At 40.8% G+C, this 15012-nt stretch overlaps 1 protein-coding gene across 1 annotated transcript in view; it reads right to left on the reverse strand.

Moving 5' to 3' along the window:
• The window catches only part of IGF2R (insulin like growth factor 2 receptor), a gene marked incomplete at its 5' end in the record, with an annotated part of 58638 nt that overhangs the window by 31697 nt on the left and 11929 nt on the right, over window positions 1-15012 (reverse strand). Inside the window, 14 exon segments of the mRNA XM_082049867.1 lie at window positions 4-181; window positions 1371-1518; window positions 1919-2050; window positions 2914-3060; window positions 3426-3566; window positions 3908-4072; window positions 4568-4671; window positions 5489-5669; window positions 5822-5984; window positions 7469-7583; window positions 9441-9561; window positions 10658-10787; window positions 11189-11287; window positions 12940-13064. Coding sequence (XP_081905993.1) covers window positions 4-181; window positions 1371-1518; window positions 1919-2050; window positions 2914-3060; window positions 3426-3566; window positions 3908-4072; window positions 4568-4671; window positions 5489-5669; window positions 5822-5984; window positions 7469-7583; window positions 9441-9561; window positions 10658-10787; window positions 11189-11287; window positions 12940-13064 — 1949 coding nt within the window.

Genomic DNA, 15012 nt, shown 5'->3' on the forward strand with positions numbered 1-15012 from the left:
TACCTGGTATTCAGGCTGACCTATTCCAGCCTGACGGTCACACAGGAAAGTTATAAGGGTAGATCGCTGCGTTTTCTTCTCATTATTGTATGCTGTACCATTTTTGTAGGTCAACTGAATCAGACCATCATAATATGAAAGTCTGGAACTGGGCAATCCAAGACTCCAAACCTGATCCTTACTAGAAAAGAGAAAGTGGGGTTTGAGACTGAACAGAATGCAAAGTTAATTCTCTCTTAAGATAAGTCATCTGCAGTAAGCACACAGGTGAGTTCGTAAAAGACACCATAAGACAAAAACATTAAGACTGATTAGACATAAGCAAGCTAGGATGAATAGAATGCTGCCAAAAAGAAACTTAAAACATGAACAGGTGTCTTTCTTTGAAAAGCAAAGGGAATTGTACCTTGCTTAGATATCTAGATAGCTTTAACACTCTCTTCTCTAGAAGACTGACAGAAATATCAAGTTCCTGTTCTCCAGAGTAGAATTCAAACTGCAGACACCATAATGCTGTGCTCATACTGGTTCCACACCAATACCTAGAAGACCTAGCACTGCTCAACAGCAAGTCTTCTCACTCAGAGAAGAAAACTGCCTGCACCAGCTCTTAACTCAGGACCACCTTTAGTTCAGGAGCCTTTCTTTACTCTGACTTAACACTGGCTCTAATAGACTGAGTTTGATCACCTTGCTCTGCAGAAGGTTTTCAGTGTCTGCAGTGAACTCTCCTTGGCTAGAAGTTAACTGAGATACAGCCAACTATAGCTGTATGTGTTTGCACTGTACCACGTATCTGGCAACAGTCTGACCCAGAACCTGAACTGTAGAGACTATCTCAGACGTGGTTTGTAAAAGGTGAGACCAACAATGCTGTCAGAGTAGAAGTACATGCAGAGACTGGGCCTGTCCAGCACTTTCAGCAATGGAAATACAGAACACTCTCCAAGCACTGGGCTCTACCTCTGCACAAGGCAGCCACTGCTTATCCTCAGTGCAGCAGTGCTTCTTTAGGTCAGCTCTTGGAATCCAGCTGACACTGAATTCAGATTGTGGTTTGGCTTAATAGAACTGCACCAGTTAACCCACAGCTTACAGTCCCTACGGGAAACACAAGGAGGAGCAATGGACACACTCATTCAATCTCAAAAGCTAGCTGTAAGCAAGATTACATGGCTGTGCACTTCACTTGAAACATCTGGCAGCATAATTACTGCACTACCAAATAATATTTTGCATGCAAATTACCTGAATCTGTTGCAGGCAGCACAGTAATTATTTTACATGCAAATTGTTCACTGTTACACACAGACAACACATCATGCAACAAGAGATCTTCTATTACAGACAAGAGAAGTAGAGTTACTCACCTCTGTGCTACTTGGCATGCTGCTGATTTTGTGTGACACAACTCATCCGGCACACTGCCACAGACATTTATGTAAAACAGGTATTCAGTAGTATTAACTATATAGTGCCCATTTTTCTTGGCCAGAGGTGATAAATCAAAAGAGAACCCTAATCAAGAAGGAATAAACTTCATCAGTTTAATTTTTTCCTGCCATCTCTCATAGATGTTGATTCTATCAGTCATACGGCTAGTTCACCTCCCCCCATATAAAGTCTCCTTCCAGGTAATTATTGCTCCAGAAGCTATCTGGACATACAAAAAGCATGTTTTCTTATAGAGATTTACTAGTTTAAAATATAGATTACACCTATTTTCCTCTACACACACTAGGGGAATATTAAGTTCATGCTGCTCTGACGTTCCATACACATTCTGAAAACTGCTGTGCTCTAATAGGTGCTTACACTTAGGCTGAACTCGCTTTGTTCTTGCACATCAAAAGGACCCAGAGTTGTGACAGAAGTTCTACTCTCATGACCTTTCAGTTTGCTGAACATAAATACATACCTGCCTGAGGATCAGAGACTTGACAGTTATCCCCTTCAGTTTTAGACAGGACACAGGCAGCAGCAGTGTACCAATCAAACGCGTATGAACAGTCACCCTCAGACATTAGGATTGGAGCACTTTCTAGGTCACCTGGTATCACAAAAGCAAAGTGTTACATGTACAGTCAGGCTGCCAAAAGGAAATTGGAATTTAAGCCTAGGACCACTAACTGCTCCCCAACAGCAGACCAAGATTAACTGTTAAAGTACCTCTCCTCTGCAAATGAGGAGTAAACAGAACCACAGGTTCTTTGTATCCTCTTCCCCACAATAGAAGTTTAGCCCAGAAGTAAAGATGCACTGCTAAGTCTGTTCCTGAGTACTACCACACTCTTCAAAAATTGTTTGCTTTGGTACACAAAGCAACAGCTTTATTAGGATCAGGTTATCCACTACTTCCTAACAGCCAGCACACTTGGAGGATTCAGCTTCCTCAGACCGAGGTAGAGGAATACAGGTTTCCCATTTCCCCAGTAGTTGGTTAAACTAGCAGGCTATTACAACAACATTAACAAATTCTGCAAATGCTGATTCTTTTTGTAAACTGCAAGCAGTGTAGACACAAAATGTATTTATTGGAAGAGAAGGTTCAAGTGTCTAATCTCAGTTCAGAACCTGTCTTTCCCATCAAGACAATCTAGGGATAGAAAGTGCTTTGTATAGCTTCCAAGTATTTGTGGAGCTTTAAATGCTTAAACATACTTTCATCATGTTTGGAAGCATCTTAGTTCAAGAGACTTTAGAGTCTTTAAAAGAGTACTTGTATAAAAGGCGAACAGAGCTAGATACCTGCAATTACACTGTTATCATCTAATAAAACAACCCACAATGCTTCAGCTTTTGCACAGAAGGAGATAAAAGACAAAGGCTCATGCTAATATTTAGCAGTCATGCCTGGACATATTAAACTCCATTTTTTAACTGGATCAGAGAACAGGGTATGGATATTCTCACCTGGTCTGCACATAAGAGTGATGACAGTTTTGATTCTTTTGTTAACACCACAGCTGTCTCCATTTGAATAAGTAAGTTGAATATTTTCTCCAACCTTCTTAGGAGAAGATACAAATGTTCCAAGATTCTGACTCCTGTTTTGCTTATCTGTAAAGACAGTAAATAAATCACTTTTGTTTCCCCAGAAAGAAGTGAAGTTCACACTAATAAGATAATATTAACTAGCCAAATGGAAAGTCTTAAGAAAGCATACCACTTGGAGCTTGTTTTCACCTCAACAAAACCATGCTACAAACCCTGGAGTTCTTTAGTTAAAAAAGGCAACTTGCATCATTCTTCTAATGTCTTTGGGAACACTTGATAAACATGCTCCTAACTTCTGTTTCCTCAAATAACTGATGGCACCCTAGGCAGCCAAACCCATTTGCAGAAGAAGTGCCAAGCCTTAAAAAAAACCCTAAAAAACAAACATAAAAAAAGGCACCCCCACACACAACACCAAAACTACTCACCTACAGAACAAATAGCAGCATCATCTGGGCAGCTGGAAGCTCCTCCTCTCTTCAACACTTTATGGCAGACATTGATGTAATAATGCTTCCTCCCTGCCTCTGAAAAGCTACTGTCCACAGCTTCCCAGTTCTGGGCTGACTCTGAAATACAGGGGGTTATTAGGAACAAGTCATCCAGTTTAATTGTTCTAGCATCTCCATGTCAAAATGGCTTTTTTATCACAAAAAACAACCCATATTTAAAACAACTTAAGATGACAGCAAGCAAGGCGGTCACAGATACAGCTACTTTCATATGATACTCACTCCTTTTGGGATGAGAGAAGCAAACCCCAGAAATTCACAGAAAAGCAAAAGCTGATAAATCACAGAATCGCTTTGCTTGGAAAAAGACCTCTACGATGTTCAGCTAAAAAACTGCATTAGAGATGATATGTAAACTCAGGACAAAAGTAACAGAAAGCTAGTTGTCATTGCCATACCTGAAATGCGGGTCAGAGGTGACAAGTCATAGTGTTTTCTCTTATCAGCAGCTCTGCAGAGGAGATCTTCTTTTTCTTTAACACATGCGTATTTTGTATGCCAAGTGAAAAAATAGGTGCAGTCCACTTCACCCGTAAACACTGGAGTTCCTCTGCCATCATTGCCTTAACAACAAAGATGGATAAACAGATGTCAGGTTGCCAGTGGAGAGGGGGAGAAAAGCAAGGAGACTTGAGGACCAGTAATGAGCAAGGAAGATAAAAATCCTTTTGCTGCACAGGACCTGCATTTGTGCTTTGTTTGTTTGTTTGGGGGTTTTGTTTGTTTGGGGTTTTTGTGTGGTTTTGGGTTCTGGCTTTGTTTGGTTTGTTTTTTGTTGGGTCTTGTTTGGTTGGTGGTTTTGGTTTTGTTTTTTCCTGTTGGCTAGGAAATGAGGCTCTTTTATATCTCAATATTCTTGATCAATGTAAATTTAGAATCTCAGTGCCACTACACAGCACAAAACAATCCTGGCAGCCATGGAAATTAGTACTGACTCTACCAATATTAATTCCTTGTGTTAGCTGTAGCTCAAAACATGCATTCCTTTGAACATAAGGTCTTCTAGCAAGCACAGAAATCAAACCCCGAGCAGAGTCATCACAGCTTGTTAAACTCACCTGCTGTTCTGTTGCACTCAAAGTTTATGACAGTCATTCTCTGAAAGCCAGAACTACATGCATCCCCATTCGGATAAATTAAAGTGAGATCCCCGTCAGAGTATCTGAGTAAAAAGTCAGTTTTAGATAGAAACATAGGATCAGACACAATCACACAGTGTTCTTCGTGTAACAGAAGCCATACTCTTGTTTATTTGTCTCAAAGGGAAAACAAATGCTTGTTCAACATTAATACTGATGTCTCTACTGCAACAAAGGCTTGCATCCGCTGATTTTTTTTTTGGTTACTTTTCATGAGTTTGTATAAAGAATGTTCTAAAAGCTATTCCAGCTGTGGTGGAATATCTGTTCCTATTAGTTTATTGCATGGTGGAGGAAATCATACTTCCTGGAAGATCACTCTGACAAGCCTGTCACATGCTTACAAACAGAATAGAAGATCAGATCTAGGTGAATAACGTCAGCTTTGCAATCTCATGCAAATTGTCTCCATACGCCATTTGGGAACCCTGAACTTAAAAAAAAAATATAAAATAAAATAAAAAATAAAAAAAATCACTAAATCCCAGACCTCAACAGTCTTGGAGTCTTGGATACGATTGATGCATGCTTTTGCAAAGAAAGCAGAGGTGATCTCTCCTTGAGAACAGCTCCTAAAAATCTGATCCTGCTACCACTTTACATGCAAAACTCAAGGGCACGAGGCAGCAGAGCACAATCTGCAATTCTGACAATAATATCAGTGAAAGTTTATTCCCTGTCTAGGCAATGGCCTCTACCAATCTCATCTGCTCCTTCATTCACTAATGCTATCCTTGTATACTGTTAGTTTTTCTACAAAGAACTGAGCAAAAATACTTGTATTTTGTATCAAGTATTGCTTAAGTGACAAAAAAGCAAGAAACAAGAGCCTTTACACACCTTAGGGTTTGGTTCTCAAATCTTCCTGCCACTTTTTGCTGGTTATTTGAAGATTTTACTTGGCAAGATGAAGTGTATCCTGTGTCATCCTTGCAGTTACCTGCAGTGGTTTTCCCACATATATTCAAGTAATAGTAATATTCCTCTTTGTCATCTTTGGCTAAGTATGGCGTGACATAATCTGGATGCATAACAAAAGGAAAAGTGTTCTAACACACAGCAGAACAGATGTAAAAATCCAGATAAATACAGAGAATATTTTTCCTCTCTCCAAACACGGAACTGGAAAACTGGCCGGTAACGCTACATACAAAAGCAAAATAGTGAGCTTACCTGGCAACTGAGTAAGTGGTCTTAAATCAATGGAGATATCATGTTGCTCACTAGTCAGAAGACAGCTCTTACTCTCCAGGTAATCCCTGTGACAGGCATACTCAGTAACCCACTCAATTTCATATCGGCAATTTGTTTTTGCTGTGAGTTTGGGACCTGCACTCTGATACAGAAGTGAACAGAATTTAAATTACAAGTAGACACTTATTTGAAATACGATATTTAAAGCAACAATATCACATTCCTTGAGGGTGAGTAATGACTAACTTCACCTGTAAAGTACTTAAGAGGGTCAAACATTGTTTCTTGTATCTCAGAAGTAGGCGTTGAGAAGAAATAAAACAACTTTTCTTAACCATGTGGCAAACTATTAGAAGCCTAAATAGATGTGAAGTATCAGGCATTAGCAGAAGGACAGCTGAAATAACAGTACTTTAAAAACCACTTTTCCTTAACGTGATGAGATATGTGAGCCCAAACCGCTAAGCAGAGCTTGAATTCTGTTTGCCGCAGAGGAATACTCAAAGAGGGGAGCAGAGATCAAGTGTTCTCTGAAGGCAAAGCATTCTCTTTAGAACGAGTGTTTTAGCAACCTTGAGTCCCTCAGATTAAATCAAGATTGAAAGAATTCCTCAGCCAACACTTCTGTCAGATGTGTTTTCTGTAGTGAAACATTTTCATACCTCTGGGAGAAGAGGTAGTTGTGGTTTTGCACACTTCAAGGTAAAAATATTTGGAAATTCACTTTGTTTCGTAAATCTGTATTTCTGCCACCCACTACAACAACAGGCAGATACACAGGTAAGTATCAGATAAATTATAGGCATAAGTAACATTAGCAATACTACTCATACTACAAGTGTGCATCACTGCTGTGAGGAAGTACAAAGCAACAGCAGAGAAAGGCCTATGGTTTGTTTCTGCAGCAATAAGAGTGAAGTAAGGTACCCATGTAGGTCAGATGACGGACACAACATTAAACCAAAGATTGGCCAGATAAGAGTCCCTTTTTTCACCAACCTGCAACCAAAAGCATTACAATACAAAATAGCAGAGCATGAGCAATAGCCACTCTGGCTCAATTCAAGGAGTGTGGGTTGCTGAGATTACCCAGCATCACAAAGTGATCATCATACTGCACTGAAGCTAGGCTAGAACTGTGTCCTTAAAGTTAAAAGGAGTTCTGGAGCCTGCTTAGTAGTGATAGAATTCTGCCATGCAAGGACACTTGCTAGCTATGTTTTTCCTGAGGAAGGCTAGATTACTAAAGAAACAAGTTACAGACAAGAGCTACAAGCATGCTCAGCCTGACTGATGATGGAAAAGTGCTCATTAGCAAGCAATGCTCTACACTAAGGATTAACACTATACTAACTCCATCCTATTATCAGATAAAAGCTTTGAACCCAGAAAAGGGCAACCAAATTCATGAAGACAAGAAAGAACACACCCCTGGGGAAATTTTATTCAAGTTCTAGTTTATTTCTTAAGTTCTAGAAGGGCTTTTTGAAGAGTCTATTTAGGACCTCACACTCTTCACAAGCTGCAAACAACTAGCATTTCTGTTCTCTTCAGCCCTGAATAAAAGACAATACGCACAAAAGTTAAAGATCAAGCATTTAACACAAACTAAAACAGCAAAGTTACCTCTTCTCCCCTCTTTGATGGGCAAACAAAAGTGATCGTCACTGCTGGGTTATGGCCTAGGCAGAAGTCCGGCTTTTCTTCATCACTATATATTTTCTCATAACTCAATACCAGCCTAGAAACAGAAGATGGCAAACCAAAAATACAATTAAGACACTGTGCACTGTACAGAAAAAGTATGTTCTTAAAAGAACATCCACTGCTTGTTAGATACCCAGGCAGAATATACCTAAGTAGCCCTGCTCATGAAAGTGACTTTTATGGAGGTCTTTATTTCCTTATTCTTACAGTTAACGAAAATAAAAACAGCCCCAGAAAAATTACTTAAAACAGCATCCTTTTGCACCCCAGTTCAGACTATGCTCAATGCCTTGCAACCTGTATTTGTAGAAAGAATTTGGCTGATAGCCACAAGAACACTTTCAGCTTTGCTCATAAACTGCTGGAAAGCAGATGTGACAAACACTTGTAACTTTGGGACGTAGTAACTCCTCATGTTTCACAATACTTCTAGACTCTACAACCTCTGTACGTACAATCTCTTTCCACTCTGACTCCAGAATTAATTAGCAAATGGACAGAAGCAAGGCAACTGGGACAGATCAGACAAGACAGGAGCAGGAGAATGAAACACAGCAACTATCTGACATGGAGTAACAAACAGCAAGATGACTTGGATGAGAGAACAAGGAGATCAACAACTTCCCAACTAAGCATTACTGTTCTTTGCAGTCTAAGAGGCAGAAGACAATAGCTCACAGAAGGGTGATGGTCTGGCTTCAGGTCAGCCACACCTCTGACCGGCCTCTCAACACCATAGGACACAGATATACAATTATCTCACTCGCCTCTCAGGCCACCCTGGTCTGATTGAGCACGTAAAATTATTTTTTTTCCAAGCAATTAAGAGCTCTTCAGTCCTAGCAGGGATAAGATAAACTTTCCTGCCAAGCACTTCTATAGAGTACTAGTTGCACTTTAATGTAAGAACAACCTTGTGTTTCCCCAGATGCAAGCTTCTGCCTTGGTACAGGAGACTGCAGTCACTTGTTTCATGCTGGGGGAAAAGCCTTGCAAAGGAGGACTAACAACTGCCCTTGTAAACTAAAACAAACCCATCAGCCTTATCACTGATAGGCCAGAACCTTTGGCCTCCCTGTTATTAACCTGGTTTATTTTGTTTGTTTTCTTCAGCTTGCAGGAGATAGAAGGAGTACTGCAGAAGTCAACAGGGTACAATTGCAGGCTCATGTGACCTGAAGCTCAGAAAGATCAGTATGTTAAGTCCCCTGAGCCACACTGGGTTGTTTGGATGGGGGTTTGGATGGGGGTTTGGTGGGTTTTGTTTTAGTCTTTTGTTTGCTTGTTTTCTTTCAAGCTATGCTTTCAGCACAAAAGGCAGCAGCAAACAGAACAGAGGTAGCATCAAGGAAACAGTCTCCCCTCATCCTAGCTCTGTCACCACCAGAAACAATAAGCCTTGCACTGCTTATCTATTTCTTCTATTAAGAACTCATTAATGCAAAAATACAGAAGGGTAACATCTGGCTCTATTCTCTACTTTTGATGTACTCCTGGGCAGTAGAGTGAGCCAAATACAGTGCCTAAACCCACAGAGAGCCAAGTGCATTTACTCTGTGGGTCCTTAGACAGTAGGCAGACATGGTCAAACCTCACTCTTCTGCTTGTGGGCAGAGAGCAGCCATCATCCCTCACTTCTGAGAGTTTTGCAATTCTGTGCAAAGGAATCTCTCACAATGAAGAAGAAAATTCGATCTGTTACGGCACTATGACAGGATGCCTGAAAAAGACTCTGCCTTGCCAGTATGTGAAGAATTTTTTTCGCCAATGCTTCAGAATTGAAGTGGTATTGATGTTATGTTTTAGAAGACACACCTTTAACCAAGATTGCTTTTTCCAGCCCAGGTGACTGAGAAGTGTTCACAGAAGTATCACCGCAAAAATTACATACCTGTCTTTGTCATGAAGTTTCAGCTTTTCCTGTGGATGGCCAACATCATACACGTGACCTTCATGTATCAAGCAAGCAGCACTGCCAGCTGGGCAGTTTATGGTCTCTATACTTGAACTTCCTGTTATAGAATGTACAAAATAGAAGACAGGACTTGGTTTCTAATCTCTGCTCTACCTGAAGCATTTTGTCATTTTATCTGTGGGCTCACTTACCATTCATTGCTTTATCCTTTTCTAAAAATACCTTTAAAACGGGTTACATGAAAATGTGGAACTGACAAGACAAAACCTGAAGTGCTTAGTGATAGCTCATGATGCCCCAGTTTTGGACAGCAGATTCATCCTTCCTGCCAAAGTAGCTGCAGCTAGTTACCTGTTGCTAATACAGCTGCAGGGTACGTAGAGGTTTAAGAACTTCTAGAAGTGTGGGTTTTTTTTTTTCCACAACACCAAAATGATATGAAGTAATGGGTAACCTCTCCTCACAGGGAAGGTTTTTTCCCCCTTCTTCGTTTCTTGTAAACCATCTTATTCAAAGCTGTCAGCAAAAAGTTTCAGACTAGTAGGATTTTTAAAAGAATAGACCTGCCACTAAACCTAGACGTATTAAACCCTTAGTAGGGGAACAAAATACATATTTAATGGCAGAGTAAAAAAAACACAGTGGGAGTATAGAGCTAAAGCAGCCTTTTCAGCAAGTTCCAAGTGAGTGATTTTGCTGGTTTAATTCCTTACATATATAGCTCCCAACTGACACGAAAGTGCTAGCTATGCATCACTACCTACCCAAGTACCTAAACTCTATTTTAGATGCATCTAAGGTCATTCACTTGGAACCAAGTAACAGCCTGAACTGGAGCCCAAAGTAATAAATTTAGAGCACATGAAGTGCTATGAACCATCTTGGTCCTATTTGGCAGCAAACAGAAGCAGCTACAAGACAAGCCGAGCTCTTCCACTCAGCCCAGTTTAAGTTGACTTTTCTAACAGCACCCACCTGTCCAGAAGGGGTATATCTCTGAACACCTCAATAGTTGGAGAGTAAGACTTGGCTTCACAGAAACCAGTCCTCAAATCATCAAAAGTAGCTTGAAACAACAATGCAAATCCTAAAATACCCATCTTTGGTAATAGGAAAACCTCAACTGAGGCATTGGAAAAGAATCAAGCTACTAGAAGTCCATACACCGACACGACACAAGCAAGTGTTCACACCTAAGTCTCTGCAGATGTTTATGAACAAGGAATCATCATCAGAATCATCCACCAAGTAGTGTCCTGAAACTTGAATGAGAGGATTCAGGTCATGTTTCTTCAAATCTTCATCAAACACATAACAAGGGACCTAGAACAACAGCAAAAAGTTACATGCAATCTATGCTACACAATTAGGGAGAAGTTATCAATAGGCACATATAAAGCCAAGTTAATAAGCGGAAAAGGTTTTTCCTTCTGGAAGCTCAAATACTTAAAGCTAGACACGTTAACTGAGGCATCCAGAGTTAGCCTGTTCTGCTCTAGCTTTTAAGGTGAGCTTTACTACAAGCAACCATCCAGATCACAAAAAATGTTGGTGAGTTATTTAAAATTCTCAGCTCCATCAACTTCCAACAGATGCCTTATATGTCTATTAAAAAGTTAGGTTTATAGAGGTTGTTGGAATTCATTTGGGGTGGGGGCAAGCAGTTTGAGCAGAACTGTCAGATGTTTGAAGAGTAACTTCTGCATGGATAGTACATACATTACCTCTTTCGCAGGTTTAAATAAATCTTTCTTGCAGGCCACAAAAGTCCTCCATTCAAAATAGTGCACACACTCTGTTGCTGTTACAAATTCAGGGGTACCCTATTTAACGGAAAAAAAAAATCGTTTGAAGAACATACTTCAGTTTTATTTTACATCTGTAGACAGCAAGAAGTTTCTTCTGTTATTCAAGAGATTAAGAAAAAAAGAATACAGTATGTCACAGAACAAGGGCATGCAGTTTCTTAAGAGCCCTTGTTAAAAGCAAGTTTGTTATTCAACAGCTTTGTTGTTAAACTCCGGAAGATACAAGGTGCCAAATCCTTCTCAGTCTGCATATGCACCGATTCTCAAATTAACATGTGTCAGCCCTAATATGCAGTAACTGTACTACATCTTTTAGAAGTGCTCACTATGCCAATTGATATTGGCAGAAGCACCAGTCACATCTAGTTACTAGAATGGAAAACACCAATACAAATGCATATAAATAGGTGAACAGCAAGGCAATGCATGGTTTACCAGTTCCCTCATTTTTATTCTGCAAAGAAAACTGATGAGCAATCTCTTCTGCTACACAGATAGAATATCTCTGATCTCAGTTACTTGTTTTGTAGGCTCATGTTATACACATTTGTATCTATTTCAAGATACCATGATTCAGGGCTGGACGCTCAACTGAATGTCTCTGCTTAGAGAAAGGCAACAATCAGATTTTTCCATTCTCCCTCCATCCTGTCAGTTAGAAGCACTTTAGCCTACTTAAACTGATTCCTGCCATGTTTAACTCTGCCATAAGTGTTAGAAACAAGTTGTTCCAGACACTATTACAAAATCCTAGGTCACATGAAGAACAGGTGTCAGAAGTATGCTAAGTAGAAATTCAAAGATCATTATGATCTGGTGTTACAGAGGGAGTTGCGCAATAATTTTAAATTTAAAGAGTCATCTACTGAAACTGAACAGGAAGCATTTAACTCGCTGCCGCACTGGCATTCAGTTTGAATTGCCTGGATTTCCAAGACTGGGTGTGCAACAGCATCACCAGTGCCAACAGTGGCACTAGTAAGTGTTTATGTCTGATACATAGATACATAAACTGATCACAGTCTGTACAGAATACCAAGCTGTGGCATCAGTTAAGTGTGTGGAAAGTGTGACTCCAAAAGCACGTGGAGGTAAAGTGCAGACACACACCCCCATAGGAACTTTTTAGGGATCTCCATTCACACTTCATGCAGATTCTCAAGAACAACTACTCTCCCAGAAGCCCAGCTGTAAGCACTGTTAGTTCAACTATGTGCAGACAAAGCCTAACACTTACTGTTGTCAGGTACGCTGACCCATAACAGAAGTCAGGCATTTTCTTCACTGCTGTTCTACTAAACAGCTGCACTGTGTCCACAGCTTGGGCACAGCCAACATTTAAACAATAGCTCTCATTGTTACAGCACCCTGTACACTGTTGACTCATTCCTCCATATTACACTACTATAATACTACAGTGCAATCCCTGTAAAAACATAAAAGACCCAGAAGAGCCCATGATCAGAGCTAAGCTGCAGATCTGCAATTATTTTCTACCAGAAATGAATTTTGAAAGCCACCTTAACTTGGTACTAAAACATAACCGGCTCTTTCTTAAGCTATGAAGCTCAGTAATTAGTACATCAAGTACAGCAAGTCTCCTTAAAAAGCAAGTTGGAGGTACATGCCATTTCCACTGAAGATAAGAACACAAGATTTAGACTTACCAGTGTTTTCCCACACAGGAAGTTAATGTTGCTTTGAATTTGGTGTTGACTGCCTTGCTGCAAGCATTTACGTGTAGTGTTGAGCTCCAGAATAGTTTTAGAAACTTTTTGCAAGCCTATGTCACCTAGGATTAAAAATAACAAAAACACACAAGAGAGGTTATCATAATACAGCACCTTCACAGAAGCTCAACAGACAGTCTCCGCCAATCTTTGAGCAGAGTACAGCTGTGCAGTTCTTGCAGTTTGGAAGACTGGACCCAAATTAAGATAGTGCTTGACATCTCTAATCACTCTTCTACTTTCTCAAAGGTTTTTTAGCAAACACTTTGAATCTTAAAAAGCCAAACAGCAGGTGCCACTACAAACTAGTGACTGCCTTAGGAACAAGGGCTAAAGGATTCTATCAGAAAACTGTTACCAACTAGTTTCCAGTACCACAGTTCACTCCTTTCTCCCACCAGCTTCTATTTATCAGCTTCTCAGCCTTTATGCCATTTATACAAATAGCATCCATACTATAAGAGAGTCTTTCATAGAATCATAGAATGGTTTCGCCCAGAAGGGACCTGTAAAGGTCATCTAGTACAACCCCCTGCAATGAGCACGGACATCTTCAACTAGATCAGGTTGCTCAAAGCCCCATCCAGCCTGGCCTTGAATATCTCCAGAGATGGAGCATCTACCACCTCTCTGGGCAATCTGTGCCAGTGTTTCACCACCCTCATTGTAAAAAATTTCTTCCTTACATCTAGTTCAAATCTACCCTTCCTTAGTTAAAACCATTCCCCCTTGTCCTATGGCTACAGGCCCTATTAAGCCACCTTTAAGCATTGAAAGGCTGCAATAAGGTCTCCCCAGAGCCTTTTCTTCTCCAAGCTAAACAATCCCAAATCTCTCAACCTGTCTTCATAGGAGAGGTGCTCTATGCCTTTGATCATCTTGGTGGCCTCCTCTGGACTCTCTCCAACAGGACCATGTTCTTCCTATACTGGGAGTCCCAGAGCTGGACACAGTATTCCAGGTGGGGTGTCACAACAGTGGGGTAGAAGACAAGAATAACCTCCTTCAACCTGCTGGTCACCCTTCTTTTGTTGCAGCCCAGGACACGCCTAGCTTTCTGGGTTGTGTGTACACATTGCAGCTCTAGTTCACTTAATGAAGAAGCCACCATTGCCTGGGCACAGCTACTGTACTGGTGCTGCCTGCAGACAAACCCAACACAGACCCACTGCATCTCCCATCCCCTTGAGCACAGCTCACATGCTGCATGAAGGCTGGGGTCAGTGCTGCAGCCCTGCACATCCCTCCCCAGCACCCAAAACAGACAGGAAAGGTGGAACACATCTCAGGTCATGATGAACACCAGCTCAGGCCACCCCTGTTCAAACATATTTTGGTTAGCATTAAACACCAAGCCCTTTTAGATCTAGCATGCTACCTCTGGCATTTTTGATAGATAGATTTTAATTCTGCAAAGAGTTTTGGTTGAACTACAGAGACTGCTACAAAATGCTAGTATTGATCAGCTTCCCCCTTTCTGTTTTTGTTGATGTCTACACTAGGGAGAAAGCAAGTCAAATCTGTTATCACAGCAGATAGGAGCTTTGCACCTAGGCCAAATGTTGTTTCATCTTAAAAACACACTTGCTGGAACTTCGCCCAGTCTGTTATCTCCTCACTCAAGGCAAGCAAAACTACACTACACCCAAGTAATATAGTCTTGTGAGCAAAAGCAGCAGAAACAAACTGGGCGGGAAGAGGGTACAAGAACCTCACAAATATTCTGTTAGCCTGCAGCAGAAAGAAAGTGACTACAGCCACCGAACTTGCAGGTGAGGCAGAAACAGTGGCAATCAGCATGGAAACTTGATGCCAACCGACACAGCATCCCCTCAGTAGCTCAGGGCTCTCCTGTTCATGCTGCATATGCTCACACTCACTTACAGGAACGCACATTAAGATGCTCATACCTAGTCACAGCATCCTCCGTATAACCAAGGCAACAAGTATTACTCATTGCTCTATAACCCTCTGCCTTCTCAAGGGAAGGTAAGAGCAGAGACATGCCAG

This window comes from Streptopelia decaocto, assembly GCF_964273445.1.
Source record: "Streptopelia decaocto genome assembly, chromosome: 3".
NCBI lineage: Eukaryota > Metazoa > Chordata > Aves > Columbiformes > Columbidae > Streptopelia > Streptopelia decaocto.